Below are 15441 nucleotides of genomic sequence, written 5' to 3'. Positions count from 1 at the left end.
CAAGAGGCTAAGGTGACACACCTGGGCATCAGTTAGCATCCTCTTGAACACACACTTCACATTCAATCATCATCTCACATGGGTGATGCCAGGATCCTGGGACCTTGGTCATGAATGGGACAGGTAAGACAGTGGGGAAGAATCCTCTCCAGACCATAATCATTGATGGTGACACCACAAAAGGGTGTAGCAACCTTCCTAGCGAGAAGAGGATTGCAGCAAGATTTGAATCACAATTCAATCATTTTTCAAAGAACAAAAAAGCTGTGCATCAAGACCCTTGGCTTCAGTCACTTGCTAACTGTGTAACTGGATTAGGTTACTTAAACTCTGGGAATCTCAGTTTTTCATTTGGAAAACTGGAGCTAATAATATCTGTTCTACTGAGTTGCTATGAAGATCAAACAAGAAATGAAGTGAAAATGCCTGCTGTATAGTAACCACTCAAATGCTAGTTTTGTTTTTTCTAAGTGTTGTCACATAGCCAGGCTGAGATCAGGAAAAGACAGCCATATACGTAGAGAGATTTTAGCAGGCAAAGAAGTGCCCCTCCCCCAATCACCTCCCCACCATTGACTGACGCGTGGAATGTCTTGGTCAGAAATTCATTCCAGTGATTTCTGTCATTGTTCTCCCTTCAAATCAGAGCTATATTTAAATCTGTGTCTCTGAAAATTTCTCAGACATCAAAACCGTGTTCAATACCCTTAAACTGGCAGGTCAAAATATTCAGTAATTTTGAAAGCACAATGAAATCAATTTTATTATGTCAAGGATGTGTACATGTTGTGGAGAATTTCTAATTCAATTTTATAAATTAAAAAAAAAAATAGAGGCCAAGTAGGGTGGAGGTTAAGCATATGGGCTGTGGAGCCAGACTGGTGGGGTTCTAATCCCAGCTAGGCTACTTAATAGCTGTGTGACCTTCAGCAAGTTACTAAATAGCTCTGTGCCTCAGTTTTCTCATCTCATTAGAATGGGCTAATAGAACCTTTGTAGATTGTTGTGAGGATGAAAGAAATTAGCACACAGAAAGCACTCTTGGTGCCTTGAACTCAACAAGCATTAGCTACTGTTATCAAAGGCAGATACTTCTGGAGGAAGGATTGATTAATCAGTTTCCACTTGAGAGAAAGTTCATGAGATCTTTTCCTGAATGTAGGCTTGAAGGCAGTGAAAGTAGAGACTCTGAGCATATGATGTGTCTAAAGCAGTGGTTCTCACCCTGGTGTGCGTCAGAATCCTCTGGTGGGCTTGTTAAAATAATTTCTGATTTGGTGGGCGTGGAATTTGCATTTCGAACAAGTTCCCAGATGGCACTGATGCTGCTGGTTGGGGACCGCTCTTTGAAAGCCTGCAGCCATATATATCCCTACAGGATTTGGGAGCTGCTGCAGTGGACTTTACCAGCAAGGTATGTAAGTTCTGAGGCAAACACCCCCCTCCCCCAAAGAAAGATCTAAAAGGGAAGGGCAGGGAAGTGCTTGGAGCCAGGCCACCCTGCAGCCCTTTAGATCACCTCTGGAAAGAACTGGTCTCTTCTGGAAAGAACTGGTCTCTCAGCATGACCCTGAAAAATCTTCTCTGAGGCTGAACATTCAATTTCGGTTTTCCCTGGACTTGTCCTGGGGAAGAAAAGAATCACAGGCGCTGCCTCTGGCCATTACTATTTCATCTCCTTTCTCATAAATGAGCTTCCTGGGGCCATCTGCTGCTGGAGATTTACTTTCTGGCTCAGGGGCCCACAGGTCAGTTGTGCAAATTTGGGGAGAAGGATCATGGGTGGCACAAACCCTATATACCAGCGCTTCTCCAAGTTGACCGTGTACCAAAAACACCTGGGGACCTTGTTAAAATCCAGATTACTGAGCCCCACCCCAGAAAGTTTGATTCAGCAGGTCTGGAGCAGGGGCCAAGAATTTGCATTTCTGGGCTTCCCTGGTGGCGCAGTGGTTGAGAGTCCGCCTGCTGATGCAGGGGACGCGGGTTCGTGCCCTGGTCCGGGAAGATCCCACATGCCGCAGAGCGGCTGGGCCCATAAGCCATGGCCGCTGAGCCTGCGCGTCCGGAGCCTGTGCTCCGCACTGCTGGGGAGAGGCCCCAGCAGTGAGAGGCCCGCGTACCGCAAAAAAAAAAAAAAAAAAAAAAATGGACATACATCACTGTATAAGTTTAAGTTGTGCAGCCTGATGGTTTGATTTGCATGTATTGTGAAATGATCACCACAATAGGTCCAGCTAACATCCGTCATCTTGTATAGATTCCAAAAAAAGAAAAGAGAGGAGAAAAAAGGGAAAAAGAAAATTTCTCCCTGTGATGAGAACTCTAGGATTTACTTTCTTAAAGACTTTCCCATAGATCATACAGCAACGTCAGCTGTAGTCCTCCTTGTTGTACATTACATCCCTGCTACTTATTTATCTGATAACTAGAAGTCTGTATCTTTTGATCACCTTCATCCATTCTCTTCTCCCTCTACCCTCTGCCTCTGATACCCACAAGTCTTGTCTCTTTTTCTGTGAGTTTTATTGTTTGCTTTTTTAGATTCCACATATAAGCGCCTTAAAGAGAGACTCCAAGATCAAATGTGTTTCAGGCCTCACAAAACTTATCTGCCCCTAAATAAAAGTTTATCAGAGGATTCTCACTCCCAACTTTCTGTTGCTACCACTTGATCTCCATACCCCCTTATCCTACAACAAGTTAACCACTTCATGAATTTCTGATTTCTTCTTTCTGTGAGTATTTTTGCAAAGTTAAGCATATTTGAATATACATACACGTATTCTTATTTAACCTTTTATTTTACACCAAAGGTGGCATGTATGTATTCACTATTTTTATGCAAATTTTTAAAATTTAATTTTTATTTTATATTATAGTTGATTTATAATGTTGTATTAGTTTCAGGTGTACAGCACAGTGATTCAGTTATACATATACATATATCCATTCTTTTTCAGATTCCTTTCCCATATAGGTTACTATAGATTATGGAGTAGAGTTCCCTGTGCTATGCAGTAGGTCCTTGTTAATTATCTATGTTATATATAGTAGTGTGTATATGTTAATCCCAAACTCCTTATTTATCCCTCCCCCCACCTTTCCTCTTTGGTAATCATAAGTTTGTTTTCAAAGTCTGTGAATCTGTTTCTGTTTTGTAAATAAGTTCATTTGTGTCATTTTCTTTATATTCCACATATAAGTGATATAATATGATATTTGTCTTTCTCTGTTTGACTTGCTTCACTTAGTATAATGATCTCTAGGTCCATCCATATTGCTGCAAATGGCATTATTTCATTCATTTTTATGGCTGAGTAGTATTCCATTGTATATATGTACCACATCTCCTTTATCCGTTCCTCTGTCAATGGACATTTAGGTTGCTTCCACGTCTTGACTAATGTAAATAGTGCTGTCAAATCTGTCATTTTCTAAAATTTGATTTTCTGGATTTTAAGTAATAGTTATCAAAGCCTCTTTCCATTTTTAGGTTATAAAGAAATCATCCCATGTTTTAATCTAGTACTCTTAGATTTTAATTTTTAACCTAGTATACACTGGGAAGTACATATCCAATTTTATCTATTTTCAAATGGCTATCCAATTGCCCCAACACCATTTATTAAAGAGCCCATCCCTTACCCCAACAGACTGAGATGCCATCTAAAGCAAACAGTAATGTTTGTATGCACTTGGCTCTATTTTCAGACTCGTTCTGAACTTCCTGCTCCATTGATCTATTTGTCTATTCCTGCATCAATACCACACTGTTTTAATATCTAGTTGGGCTAGTTGTCCCCTCAGTCTCCCATTCTTATTGTTTATTTTATCATAAAATCTTTAGAATCTACCCTCAGAAAGTAATTTGTTAGGTTTTTAAAGTGAGATTGTGTTAAATTTTACACTTTGACTTGGAGAAAATTGACATCTCTGTTATGTTGAGTCATTCCACCCAAAAATGAGGGATTTCTTTCCATTCATTCAAGTCTACTTTCGTTATCTTCAGGAATGTTTTATAATTTTCTCACATAGGTTTTGTGTACTTCTTGAGTTTATTCCTAGGTGCTTATTTTTCTTTTCTGGTGTTACTGTAATTAGGGTCCATTTTATCTTCTAGTTTGTTATTATAAATACAGACTAAGGTGATTTTTGTATGTTAATTTACTATCCTGCTCCTATACCGAATTCTCAGATTGTTAGTATGAATTTAAGACTTGATACTCCCAGGGTTTTCCAAGTATACTATCATATCATATCACCCACAGATAGAAATCTTTCTTTCCAATTCTTTTCTTTTTCCATTCTTACAGTTCCAATTTTTTCTCCTGAGCCTTAATTATTTTCTTCAGAGCTAAGAGTGATGGAATGATGGACAGAAGTTTCTGGGGAGGTGGGAGGGACGGCAGTCTGGAGCACGGGAGGATAGAGTCTTTGACCAAAGTGGGAGAGGCACCTTTCTCTGAGAGAGGAGAAGGCAGTAGAGTTTGAGACTTTGGCTTGTTAAACTCCTCTGGAGAGAGGGATCACGGGGTGGGGGTGGAGGTGAGTGTCGGCCACCGGAAGTAACACGGCTTGGAAAGTGAAAAGGGTAAAACAGCGCCCCCTCTAGTGCTATGGAGGACACTAAGCTTAGCACTGGGCCAAACCCACTCTAAACTAGCCTGGGTCCTGACTTTTCTGGTGAAACCAGGAAAATTCATTCACAGTTTGCTGCCAAATAAATGAATAACCAAATGTTTTAAGTGACCTATAATTCTGTGGGAAGGAGTTAGCTAATCTTAAGAATCCTTATAAATGATTAAATCAAAGCTCCTTGCCTTCAAGGAGTCATTTGATTCACTTTATATCAATGGTTGTGTATATTAGCAACACCTGAGGATCTTTAAGAAAATAATCAGTTCCAGGTCCCATTGCTAGAGATTTAATTTGGGGATGGAGCCCCAGGGTAGCTGCAGTTTTGGAAGGCTCCCAGGTGGTTCTAATGTAGCCAAAGTTGAGAGTCCTAGCCTACCCTACAGATGTGTGGGTCTGTGTTACCTGTGTCTGCTTAAGCTGCCAGGAGGCGGCCACCTAGCTCAGATGTGCAGGGAGGAGTATTGCTTTCTTAACTCAAATTCCAAGTGCTGCATACACAGAAGCCTGGGGCCCAGCCCCTGTATCTTACAATTCAGTTTGCTGAGTTCTACTCGGTACCTCCAGTGTGCCCCGCAAAGGGCTAAGCACTTCTGCAAATATAAAACGCCTGAGGCTCAACCAGGTGAAGAGACTTTCACCTTTCTGTTTTAGGTAACCCTGCATCATATTTAGTTGTAACACTGAACCACTGAAACGCGTTTCTATTTCTAACTTCTTGGGTAGAGACCTCAGACGCCTTCGGCCCGCGGCGGAAGGCCCCTCGGTCTCAGGGCTCGGAGGCCGAAGACCTGCCCTAATAAGGTAGCGCCCGGGGATTGGCTCAGAGTCGCACTTGTAGGCGCGTCCTGCCTCGCGCACGCGCACAGCTTCCGCGCCAGTCTCTTGAGAAGCGGGCGCAGGCTCAGAGGAGAGAGTTCGCTTCCCGCTGGCTCCGCCCAGCTCGCTCCCGGGGGGCGGGGCGAAGGCCGAGCTGGGAGAAGAAGGGGGGGCGGCGGCTGCGCGCGTGCGCGGAAGAGAGCTGAGGGGCGGTTAGGCCGTCGCCGGCCGGGCTCGAGGGAATTGTGAGACAATGCAGGTGAGCAAGCCGAGGGGCGCGACGTCTGGAGGCTGCGGCCGTTCGTTTGTCCCGCTGGGTCCGCGCCGGCGGCGGGCGGTCCTTTCCAGACCTGTGGGAAGCGCCAGGCCCCGCAGGCACGGAGAGGCCACGCGAGGCTAGGCCGGCGCAGGCGCGGTGCGGACGGGCGGGCGTGGTCCCGCGGGTCCGCGGGCTGGGCGTCCCCACGCCGTGTGTCCCACTCTGGAATCTCAGCCCTGGGGGCTGCCTCTCCTTGAGCTCGTCTCCCGTGCGGCCTGCGAAGGCCTCTCCGGGTCTTAACTGAGAGTTACTTCCTACTTGTTAACTCTCTTAGCGAGCACCTGAGCAGGTGCGTTGTGGACCCCTTCGCGGATGGAAGCTGAGGCTTGCACGAGTGGAGGGTCCCGCCTGGCGGGCGGGGTGTCCCATAACATAACCCGTGTTCTGACTCCACCTAGAGCAGGGTGAGGGGTTATTACACCCTCCCCGCAACGTTGGTGTTCAGGTTGAGAGGTGCGCCCCCTCTGGACTCCCTCAGCTTCCAGAGCTCAGCCCGAGGGTCCCGCAGCCCAGTTACTTTCCTTCTTAAAATGGATAAAACCACATCCCCCAGTTTTGTTCTTTCATTGTGTCAGGAATTTGCTAATGGAATTTGACTAAAACCCACGGAAAAGTGGGGAAAAATGACACCGTGGAAATGGATGCTTTTATGAGAAAATCTCTGACAACTCAGTTTGGTCACTGTTGAAGGACCCTTCTCCAGAGGTCATTCTGCTGCCTCCCGGATCTCGCTGAGAGACTCATCTCTGACTCAGCGGCAAAAGGGAGATGGAGTTAGGAATCCTGAGAGACTCATCTCTGACTCAGCGGCAAAAGGGAGATGGAGTTAGTACGGGTTTGGTTGGGGGCTGGAGAGGACGATCATCTCCAAATCCAGCGCGTCTGGTGAGGAGGAAACTCAGGGCTGCCCTGGCCTCCTTTGCATCCTCTGTCCTTCATGTCCCGGCTTAAAAACATCGCCTCTTTCCTGACCACCCCGTGGAAAGGATTCTGTTAGTATTTCTTTTTTTTTGCGGTACGCGGGCCTCTCACTGTTGTGGCCTCTTCCGTTGCGGAGCACAGGCTCCGGACGCGCAGGCTCAGCGGCCATGGCTCACGGGCCCAGCCGCTCCGCGGCACGTGGGATCTTCCCGGACCGGGGCACGAACCCGTGTCGCCTGCATCGGCAGGCGGACTCTCAACCACTGCGCCACCAGGGAAGCCCCTAGTTTTTCTTTTGACATATTTCAGCAAGACTGGGACAAGGAGCTGAGGCCAGGTTATCCCTGTGCCCTTTCCACAGCTCCTCGGTTTCATATTCCAGACCAGGTCCGTTAGCAGTGTTCCCGCCCAGCAGTGCCAAACCAGGGTTTGGACAGCTAGGTTCTGGAGCTAAGAGCCCACTTCGACATTTATCCTTCTGACATTTGATCCTGGTGAATTTGACTTGTTCCAGCCTGGCGCTGTGGCTGTCCCAGGCTTGTGAGGATTAACTGGGTAGATACAAAGGGCTTCGCAGGGTCCCAGCATCTAGGACTCAGTAAGTGTCCACCACTGTGAGCTCTTCCACGGGGTCTCAGCTCTTCCTCTCAGGTTTGGCCGTTAGAGAGTCAATCAGGCTCTTTTCCCTCTGATTTTCCTGCAGCCACTCAGGGCTTTAGGATGCTTGATCTCCGCACTCAGACCCTTTGCACAGGCTGGTCCCTCTGCCTGGAAAGTAATTTCCTAAGTTTTCACTCCTCTTTGTGGTTTCGTCTCACCCTCCAGTCATGGTTAAACGTCACCTCTTCTGAAAGAACGTCCTTGGCCATCCTGTGGAATGCAGGCCCCCTGGAACTCTCTAGCTCAGCAGCCTGTTGGTCATTGCATTTGCCATAATTTGTAATATATCTCTTTGTATATTTAATTATCATTGCCTATCTCTTCCTCTCACCTGTAAAATAGGTGACTTTGGCGTTCACCGTGCTTCCCCACCATCTAGTACAATAATTTACATGTAGTAGGTATTTAATAGATATCTGCCGAGTGAATCACTCCAAGTCATTAATGAAAACACCAGAAGCCAGGTCAGAGCCTTGCTGTTAGCACTGATGCCGATCTGCACATCATAGCCCGATTTTTACCCCAAGACAGGAAGGTTGGAACAGGGGTTGTGGGTCTTTTGACACTTTCTCAGAAATAGGCCACAGAATAGTTTGGTGTGAATTCCCCTTCCCACCACTTTCCCTTTTTTTTTTTTTTTTGCGGTACGCGGGCCTCTCACTGTTGTGGCCTCTCCCGTTGCGGAGCACAGGCTCCGGATGCGCAGGCTCAGCGGCCATGGCTCACGGGCCCAGCCGCTCCGCGGCATGTGGGATCTTCCCGGACCGGGGCACGAACCCGTGTCCCCTGCATCGGCAGGCGGACTCTCCACCACTGCGCCACCAGGGAAGCCCCACTTTCCCATTTGACCCCTCCTTACCCATGGCGCCCTCCACAGTGGACTTGGCACTCATGGTATCCTTGGTCCACCTGCTCTAGGACCCCAATGCAGACACCGAGTGGAATGACATCTTACGCAAAAAGGGCATCTTGCCCTCAAAGGAGAGTTGGAAAGATCTGGAGAAGCAGGCAGAAGAGGAAGAGCAGCGGGTCCTTCAGCGGTCCCTTGGTGAGCGTGCCGCTACTCGTTATCGCGTGTCTGTCTGCTCAGGAGACAACTTGCCAGGCCTCTCACTGCTTTGGTAGAGGGATCCTCTGAGCAGGAGTTGGGAGCCAGGGATTGGAGTGCTGAGCTGGATGCTGCCTCTGGGATCTCAGGCGGGTCACAGGTCATCGCTGGCTTCAGCTTGCTGGGCCACAGAATTAGGGGGACTTCAGAGGCCCCCTCTGTTTCCACAGTTCCTCGTCTGTGTCGGATGAGCACGTGATAACCCCGAGGAAAGTATTTCCAAGTCTTGACCTTCCTGGTCTGTGATTCACTTTGGATAGTGTCATGGAAATCTTCTCAAAAGTTTTTAGTGTTTGTATTCTCGTGAGGGTATACTTTATCTTTGTGGTTTGATTACGAATATTAAAATAGCTTGATTTGGGGAAGCATAAGATGTTTGCAGTGTACAGGGTCTAGGAGAGGGGCTTTCTCACATGTAGCTGTATCACCCGAATCGGAATCCCTTGGGGTGCTTGTCCCAAAAACAAACAAACAAACAAACGCACACAACAACACAGAGAACCTACTGAAACAGAATCTCTGGGGTTAAGGCCCAGGACTCTGCATATTAAACCAGTGCTTCAAAGAGTTTCTGATTTACACCAAAGTTTGAGAACCATTGACCACAGGGGCTAGGCCTTTTGTCCCCTGTTGACATGTTAGAGCTAATTTAGAGAAGGATTTATTGCAAAGCGTTTATCCTGCAAATGTTTACTGAAGGATTGCTGTGTGCTGGGTGTTGTTCCTAGGCAGTGGGGCTTTAGCTGTGCACGGGTCGGACAAAACCCCCTGTCCTCTTGGAGCTTACATTCTAGCGGGAGAGGCAGACAGTAAGTGATACGTGAGTGAAATGTAGGAAGATAAGGCAGGAAGGGGCCGGAGGAGGGGTGGGTATAATTGCAGAAAGGGTCAGAGAGGGCCCCCTGGCAGTTGAGTAGACCTGAGGGAGGTGAGTGAGAAGTGGAAAGCATGTTGGAGAATCCGCCAGGAAGCCAGCAGGACTGGGAGACAGTAGTAGGAGCTTCAAAGAGGCAACTAGGGCTCGGACCATTTAGGACCTTGTAGCTTCTAGTATGGACCTTGGCTTTGCTGCCAAATGAGGTGGATGTCACTGGAGGTTTGAACAAAGGAGTGACGTGTCCTCTGCGTTGACAGCACCGTCCTGTTGTTGCCTTACTGAGTGCAGACTGTGGGGAGGTAAGGCAGGAAGTGGGGAGACCAGTCTGGAAAAGGCTGCAGCGGTACCTTTGGCAAGTGGTACCATTGACTTGGAGCAGCGCAGTGGGTGGAAGTGGCCAGATCTGGATGTATTGTGAAGGTAGGACTGACAGGAGTTGCTTATGGATCCTATGATGGTGTGAGGGAAGGTAAGTCAAGGATGACTGCAGGGCTCTGGACTCAAGCGGCCAGAAGGATGGAGTTACCACCAGCTGAGATGTGGAAGGCTCGGGGAGGAATAGGATTGGAGGTAAGATCAGGAACTCTGTTTGGGACATGGTCACTTTGAGATTTTTGTTAGACGAATAGAGATGGTAAGGGAGCAGTTGGGGATGCTGTCCCAAGCCAGAGAAATATGGGCTGGAGGCATAACTTCGGGAGTTGTCAGCATGTTGCTAGTATTTAAAGCTGTGAGATGCGGTCAACCAAGGGAGTGGGTATCGATAAGGAAGAAAAGGAGTCCAGTCAGCAAAGGGCCTGAGGGAGGAGGAGAGGGGGCCAGAGGAAGATGGGCTTTTGGGGAGGAGGTGGTGATGGGTTGGGTCAGATGTGCTCATCCGTTGAGAAAACAGAGGTCATTATTGACCTTGATAAGAGCAGTTTCGGGTAGTGATGGGGTGGGGGTCTGGTGACAAAGGCCTGATGTGATGTCAAGAAGCAAGGGTGTTTATGGCAATAAAACAAAATACAGATTTTGTAGCAGTTGATTAAAAGAAAAGGTAGAGCTGCCTAGCACTCACAGGAGAAGACCAGGGGATAGCCCTTTCACTCTAGGAAGGGTGTGCTGGGGAGGACCTCAGTGGGTATCCCCATCTCCTCAGAGGCATGAGAACTGTTATGCACCTGTCCGTGAATGTCTGTGCTTGAAGATCCGGCCAGGTTAGCTCAGGCAAATACAACTCTCCTCTTTTATAAACTTGGGAAACTTCCCGTTTGTATGCTTATTGTGTGGAGGTAAGAGAGCCAGGCCGGCAGCTGTCTTTTAAATACACCCTCCCCTTCTTATTTACTAGTGTAACACCTTAAGTACTTTTTATTTGGGTTTTGGTGGGCTGGGGATCTTTTGGTGTTGCATGCACTCCTTTAGGAAAAGAGTGAAGGGAAGAAAACCAAAATGTGTTTGTTCATCTTTTACATTTATGGTTTCTTGCCAACTTGATGACATTCAGTGAAAACTTATGAAGACATGACTTTGGAAGAACTGGAGGATAATGAAGACGAATTTAATGAGGAAGACGAACGTGCAGTTGCAATGTACAGGTTAGTGCCACCCAGAGGGACTGCTTGGCTTTTTGTGTGGCACTAAAATGTGTGTCCTTTGAAACATTAATAAATCTGGCAAATAAATAAATAAACCTGGACCTTTACAAAGGTTGCTGTGTGAAAGGGGTGGTGTGTGTGTGTGTGTGTTTGTAAGATGTCTGTCTCTTCCTTCTGTTGTGCAGGCAGCAAAGACTGGCGGAGTGGAAAGCAACCCAACTGAAGAACAAATTTGGAGAAGTTTTGGAAATCTCAGGACAGGATTATGTTCAAGAAGTTACCAAAGCCGGTGAGGGCTTGTGGGTCATCTTGCACCTTTACAGACAAGGGTGAGCTGATCTCATGACTGTATTTAAATGTTAATTTGAATTTATATCTTGAACATCTCAGGCTTAATCCACCCAGGAGGTTTTTTTGTTTTTTGTGTTTTTTTTGCAGTATGCGGACCTCTCACTGTTGTGGCCTCTCCTGTTGCGGAGCACAGGCTCCAGATGCGCAGGCTCAGCAGCCATGGCTCATGGGCCCAGCCGCTCTGCGGCATGTGGGATCTTCCCGGACCGGGGCACAAACCCGTGTCCCCTCCATTGGCAGGCGGATTCTCAACCACTGAGCCACCAGGGAAGCCCTGTTTTTTGTTTTTTTAACTAGTGTTTTTGTTGCTGATTTGCCCAAACCTTATAGCCTAATTTTTGTCTTAAGACTTTCAAATTAATATGTGACTAATAGGAATGCTTTTTTTACAGTGTAGCAGAGGAGACTCTTTTTTTTTTTTTAAATTGTAAATGAATTCCTCAGTCACTTGTCCCTCTGGAGAAGCTCAGGCATTTCACAATTCCATGTAATAAATCACTCTCGTCGATGGTGAGGGCAACCCTTGTGAGAACTGTCCATGGCGTTTGAGGCAGTGGACCCCCAGCGCTTCTCACCTCCAATTTTATTCCCATCCTGTGGAGTCTAATGCTTGTGTAGGGAGTTTCTTTGAAGCAGGAAATGCTTTCTGAATCACACATTTTAAGCCTTGAATGCTCTCGCCTATAGAAGAGCAAGACAGTTACCTTTTACATTGGAGCTGTGTTTCTAACTTATTCTTCAGTCAAATTAAGTTGGGCTTTGGATTTTGAATTCCTCCCTTTGCCTAAACATGTTAGAAAGTTTTTTCTAAATGTTAGTTCATCTTGGCTGGAGTAGCAGAATCACTTGTGAAGTCATTATGAGGTTTTATGTAGGGCAGAAGGGTAGTTGAGATTTATTATGTACAAATGCAGAATCACAGTTGGCTTCTGTTTCTCTTTTTATAGGATTCCCCTGTGTGCCCTGATAAATCAGCACTTTATTGGACTTGCCAGGAAGTTTCCTGACGTCAAATTTATCAAAGCCATATCAACCACCTGCATACCCAACTATCCGGATAGGAATCTGCCCACAATATTTGTGTACCTTGAAGGTGATATCAAGGCTCAATTTATTGGACCTCTGGTGTTTGGTGGCATGAACCTGACAATGGATGGTAAGGGCCTCTTTGAGGTGCGCGTGGGAGATGGGGAGGAGGTGCTTCTGTTGACGAGGGTGCCTGTTTCCTAGACATACATTAGGATGACTTGTCAGATTCACCTTTGCCCCCATGCGAGTGATTGTAAAAAGGGAAGAAGCACGTTGAATCTGTCATCTTAGACAAGTCATTGGGGGCAGTTACAACTGGGCTCTAGTAATTCTCAGTTAAAAGAGGGCACAATGGACTTTAAAATATTTAATATTAATGTCTGATGTGTTTTATTTGTCCCTACAGTTGAATATGTTCGTTTTTACTGGTAGCTCAAGATCACATCATTCATTTCTTGTTTAATTCACATGAACGTTATTAGTGACACATGCGTATATGTATCTACATATGTACAAATGTACATATATATAAATCTATAGAAATTTTTTCTCAGTTGAATAGTAGCTTTTAAATTAAAAGTTTAGGGCTTCCCTGGTGGCGCAGTGGTTGAGCGTCTGCCTGCCGATGCAGGGGACACGGGTTCGTGTCCCGGTCCGGGAGGATCCCACATGCCACGGAGCAGCTGGGCCCGTGAGCCATGGCCGCTGAGCCTGCGCGTCTGGAGCCTGTGCTCCGCAACGGGAGAGGCCACAACAGTGAGAAGCCTGCGTACCACAAAAAAAAACAAAAAAATTTATTCTCCCTCTTAACTCCTGAAGGATATGTTTTTTTTTTCTGCCTGTTACACAGGAGGTGTTAAAATACATATGCACACATAACATGAGAGAGAGAAGCTGAGGCCTGCAGGTTTCTTGATAAGTCGAATTCTTTATCTGTTTAGTGAAATAGTATGTCCAACTGTGCTTTAGTTAGTAGTCTTTAGAAATGTGTGTTAAAATATGACTTTATATTCTACTTTATGTAACTCTTTATGTAAGATATTCAACTGGGAAAAGTATAAACATATACATACATACATAGACACACATATGTTACATCAGTTATGCATTATTCCAGTGTTCAGAGGCATATGGAGTTTCAAACTAAATATGGGTTTGCTTCTTACTTTGGTCTTTTTGCACATACCATGAGGGAAGAGAGAGAGAGGTATACAATAATAATTATAGTTTTTATTTCTAGGAAAAGTTTCATTTGAGGATTAGTGAACATATAAAATAATGATTACTGCATATAAATGAACAGTAACATTAAATACATTCATTTATGCATATGTGTGAATTTAAGTATATTCTTAAGAATCAGAAATCTTTAAAAAAATCATTTTTAAGAAATTTGTTGAATTTTTATCACACTGAACCATGGTACCTAGAGCTGAAAATACTGGTGGAGCACTTTGAATGAACACGACTCAGTAAAATTGGTGTTCAGATTTTAACAGAAGTTTCTAATTGGTAGAGCGTCACTTTAACCAGGCTATTTGTAGTAGAATCTCTCAACTGTCCCTCAGTCCTGCCTGGGGTCTTTTCTGCAGTGGAAAAATACATCACTTGATTGTGCTTCACAAGGTCTCACACCCATGTGGAGTTTCACTGATTACAAGAGCATAAAATACAGGAGCTGAGCCTTTAGTCACTGATTCTTTATTTTCTGGTACTTTTAAAAATTATTATTACTTGGAACAAATGTATCAGACCTAGGATGTCATCATACATTGAGCCTTTGACTCTAATAGGTTGAGATATTGGACATGAGGTTTAAGAATTTCCTTTTGTTAACTAAATTTAGATTTAATGATTAGAGTGCCAGCAGGACTGTGAAAAGTATTTCCTTTACATGTTTCATGCAGATTGCTTTCCTGGGAAATTGTGCAAGCCGAGAAACTAGCTGTTAGAAGATAGATTTAGTCTCTGTTTTTTATTTTAGTTATCATAGAGGTTCAAATGTATGTAATATCCCATTTGACCTCATCTTCTGGAAAAGTGTTTGCAGGTATTTTTTTCCTTCTTAAGGGTCTGATTTTTCCCTTTCTTCCAGGCACCTTATAAATTAAATTGTCATCAAATGTTGATGATCGTAGTTGCTGCTTAGAAAAACACTGTGGCTTGAGGGCCCCATGCAGACTGTGTCTTAGGCGATTTGCTTTTTCTTTATCATGTAGAGTTGGAGTGGAAATTGTCTGAGTCTGGAGCAGTCAAGACAAGCCTGGAGGAAAACCCTAAGAAACCCATAGAAGATGTGCTGCTTTCGTCCGTGCTGTGCTCCGACCCCGCCAGGAGGGCCAGTGATTCCGAGGATGACTAAGGCTGCGGCCCTGGTAACCTGATGAGCTTGCTTGATGTGACACATCATCTGAATTTTTTTTAAAAGGAACAAGTAGGAACGTATAGTTTGGTTTTAGCCTTTTATAACTATGTTTCAAATCTCATAGATCTCAGAAGTAATCATTGCTGGGAATCCTTTTAAATTTCTTGGAACTCTCTTTTTAAATTATATTATTTCCTTAAGGAAAAAATAAAAGCCAGATATTAGTATGGCAGCTGTCTATGTTTTCCTCACTTGTATTTTAGGTAAGCTGTAAAGCTGTTCACTATTTGTTCACATAAAACTATAAAAGAAGAAATATGGAGGGTGTTTTTTTTTTTAGTAATGTGAGTAAATTATACAGTGGAAAATGGCAAGGTAAGCTTTGCATTTATATTATTATTTGTTTTTATTCTTTTATAGAGGTAGCAACAGGATTATTAAATAAAATAAAGGTGTAATTGGTAGGAAGAAGTCTTAGTATTTATCCTATTTAGAAGAAATAGACAATAATTTTTGGGAAACAAATACTGCCTTATCAAAGCAGTAACTAAAAGATTCCAATTTACCGCCATTTGGGGTAAAATATTTTTTCTGGTTAAAGCAATTTTTTGTCTCAGGCTGTTGAGATGTCAGTCTCAGTTACTGTAAAAGGTCACCTTAAATTCTTTTTTGGAAATAGATATAAGCACACACATTAATAGATAACGTGTATCTCAATCAGTCAGTAAAATATATAGCAAGATGTTTTCTGAACCAGAATCCTCTTAGCATTTA

The 15441-nt window shown here is 44.7% G+C and overlaps 1 protein-coding gene across 2 annotated transcripts; it reads left to right on the top strand.

Moving 5' to 3' along the window:
• Positions 1-5607: 5607 nt before the first annotated feature.
• Positions 5608-14894, top strand: PDCL3 (phosducin like 3). 2 transcript variants are annotated; one of them, XM_022599239.2, is made up of 6 exons: positions 5608-5716; positions 8276-8405; positions 10832-10922; positions 11108-11251; positions 12221-12429; positions 14522-14894. In XM_022599239.2, the coding sequence occupies exons 1-6, from the start codon at positions 5711-5713 to the stop codon at positions 14662-14664; spliced, it is 723 nt and encodes a 240-aa protein (XP_022454947.1). In that variant the 5' UTR covers positions 5608-5710; the 3' UTR covers positions 14665-14894. The 2 variants fall into 2 exon arrangements, with proteins under 2 accessions (XP_022454947.1, XP_089778765.1); XM_089922639.1 differs by lacking the exon at positions 5608-5716 and adding an exon at positions 6446-6601.
• The last annotated feature ends 547 nt before the right edge of the window (positions 14895-15441 follow it).

Source organism: Delphinapterus leucas, chromosome 13, assembly GCF_059928025.1.
Source record: "Delphinapterus leucas isolate spDelLeu-1000000601 "Yukka" chromosome 13, BTC_Dleu_Yukka2, whole genome shotgun sequence".
NCBI lineage: Eukaryota > Metazoa > Chordata > Mammalia > Artiodactyla > Monodontidae > Delphinapterus > Delphinapterus leucas.
This window is presented reverse-complemented; position numbering and strand designations above follow the sequence as displayed.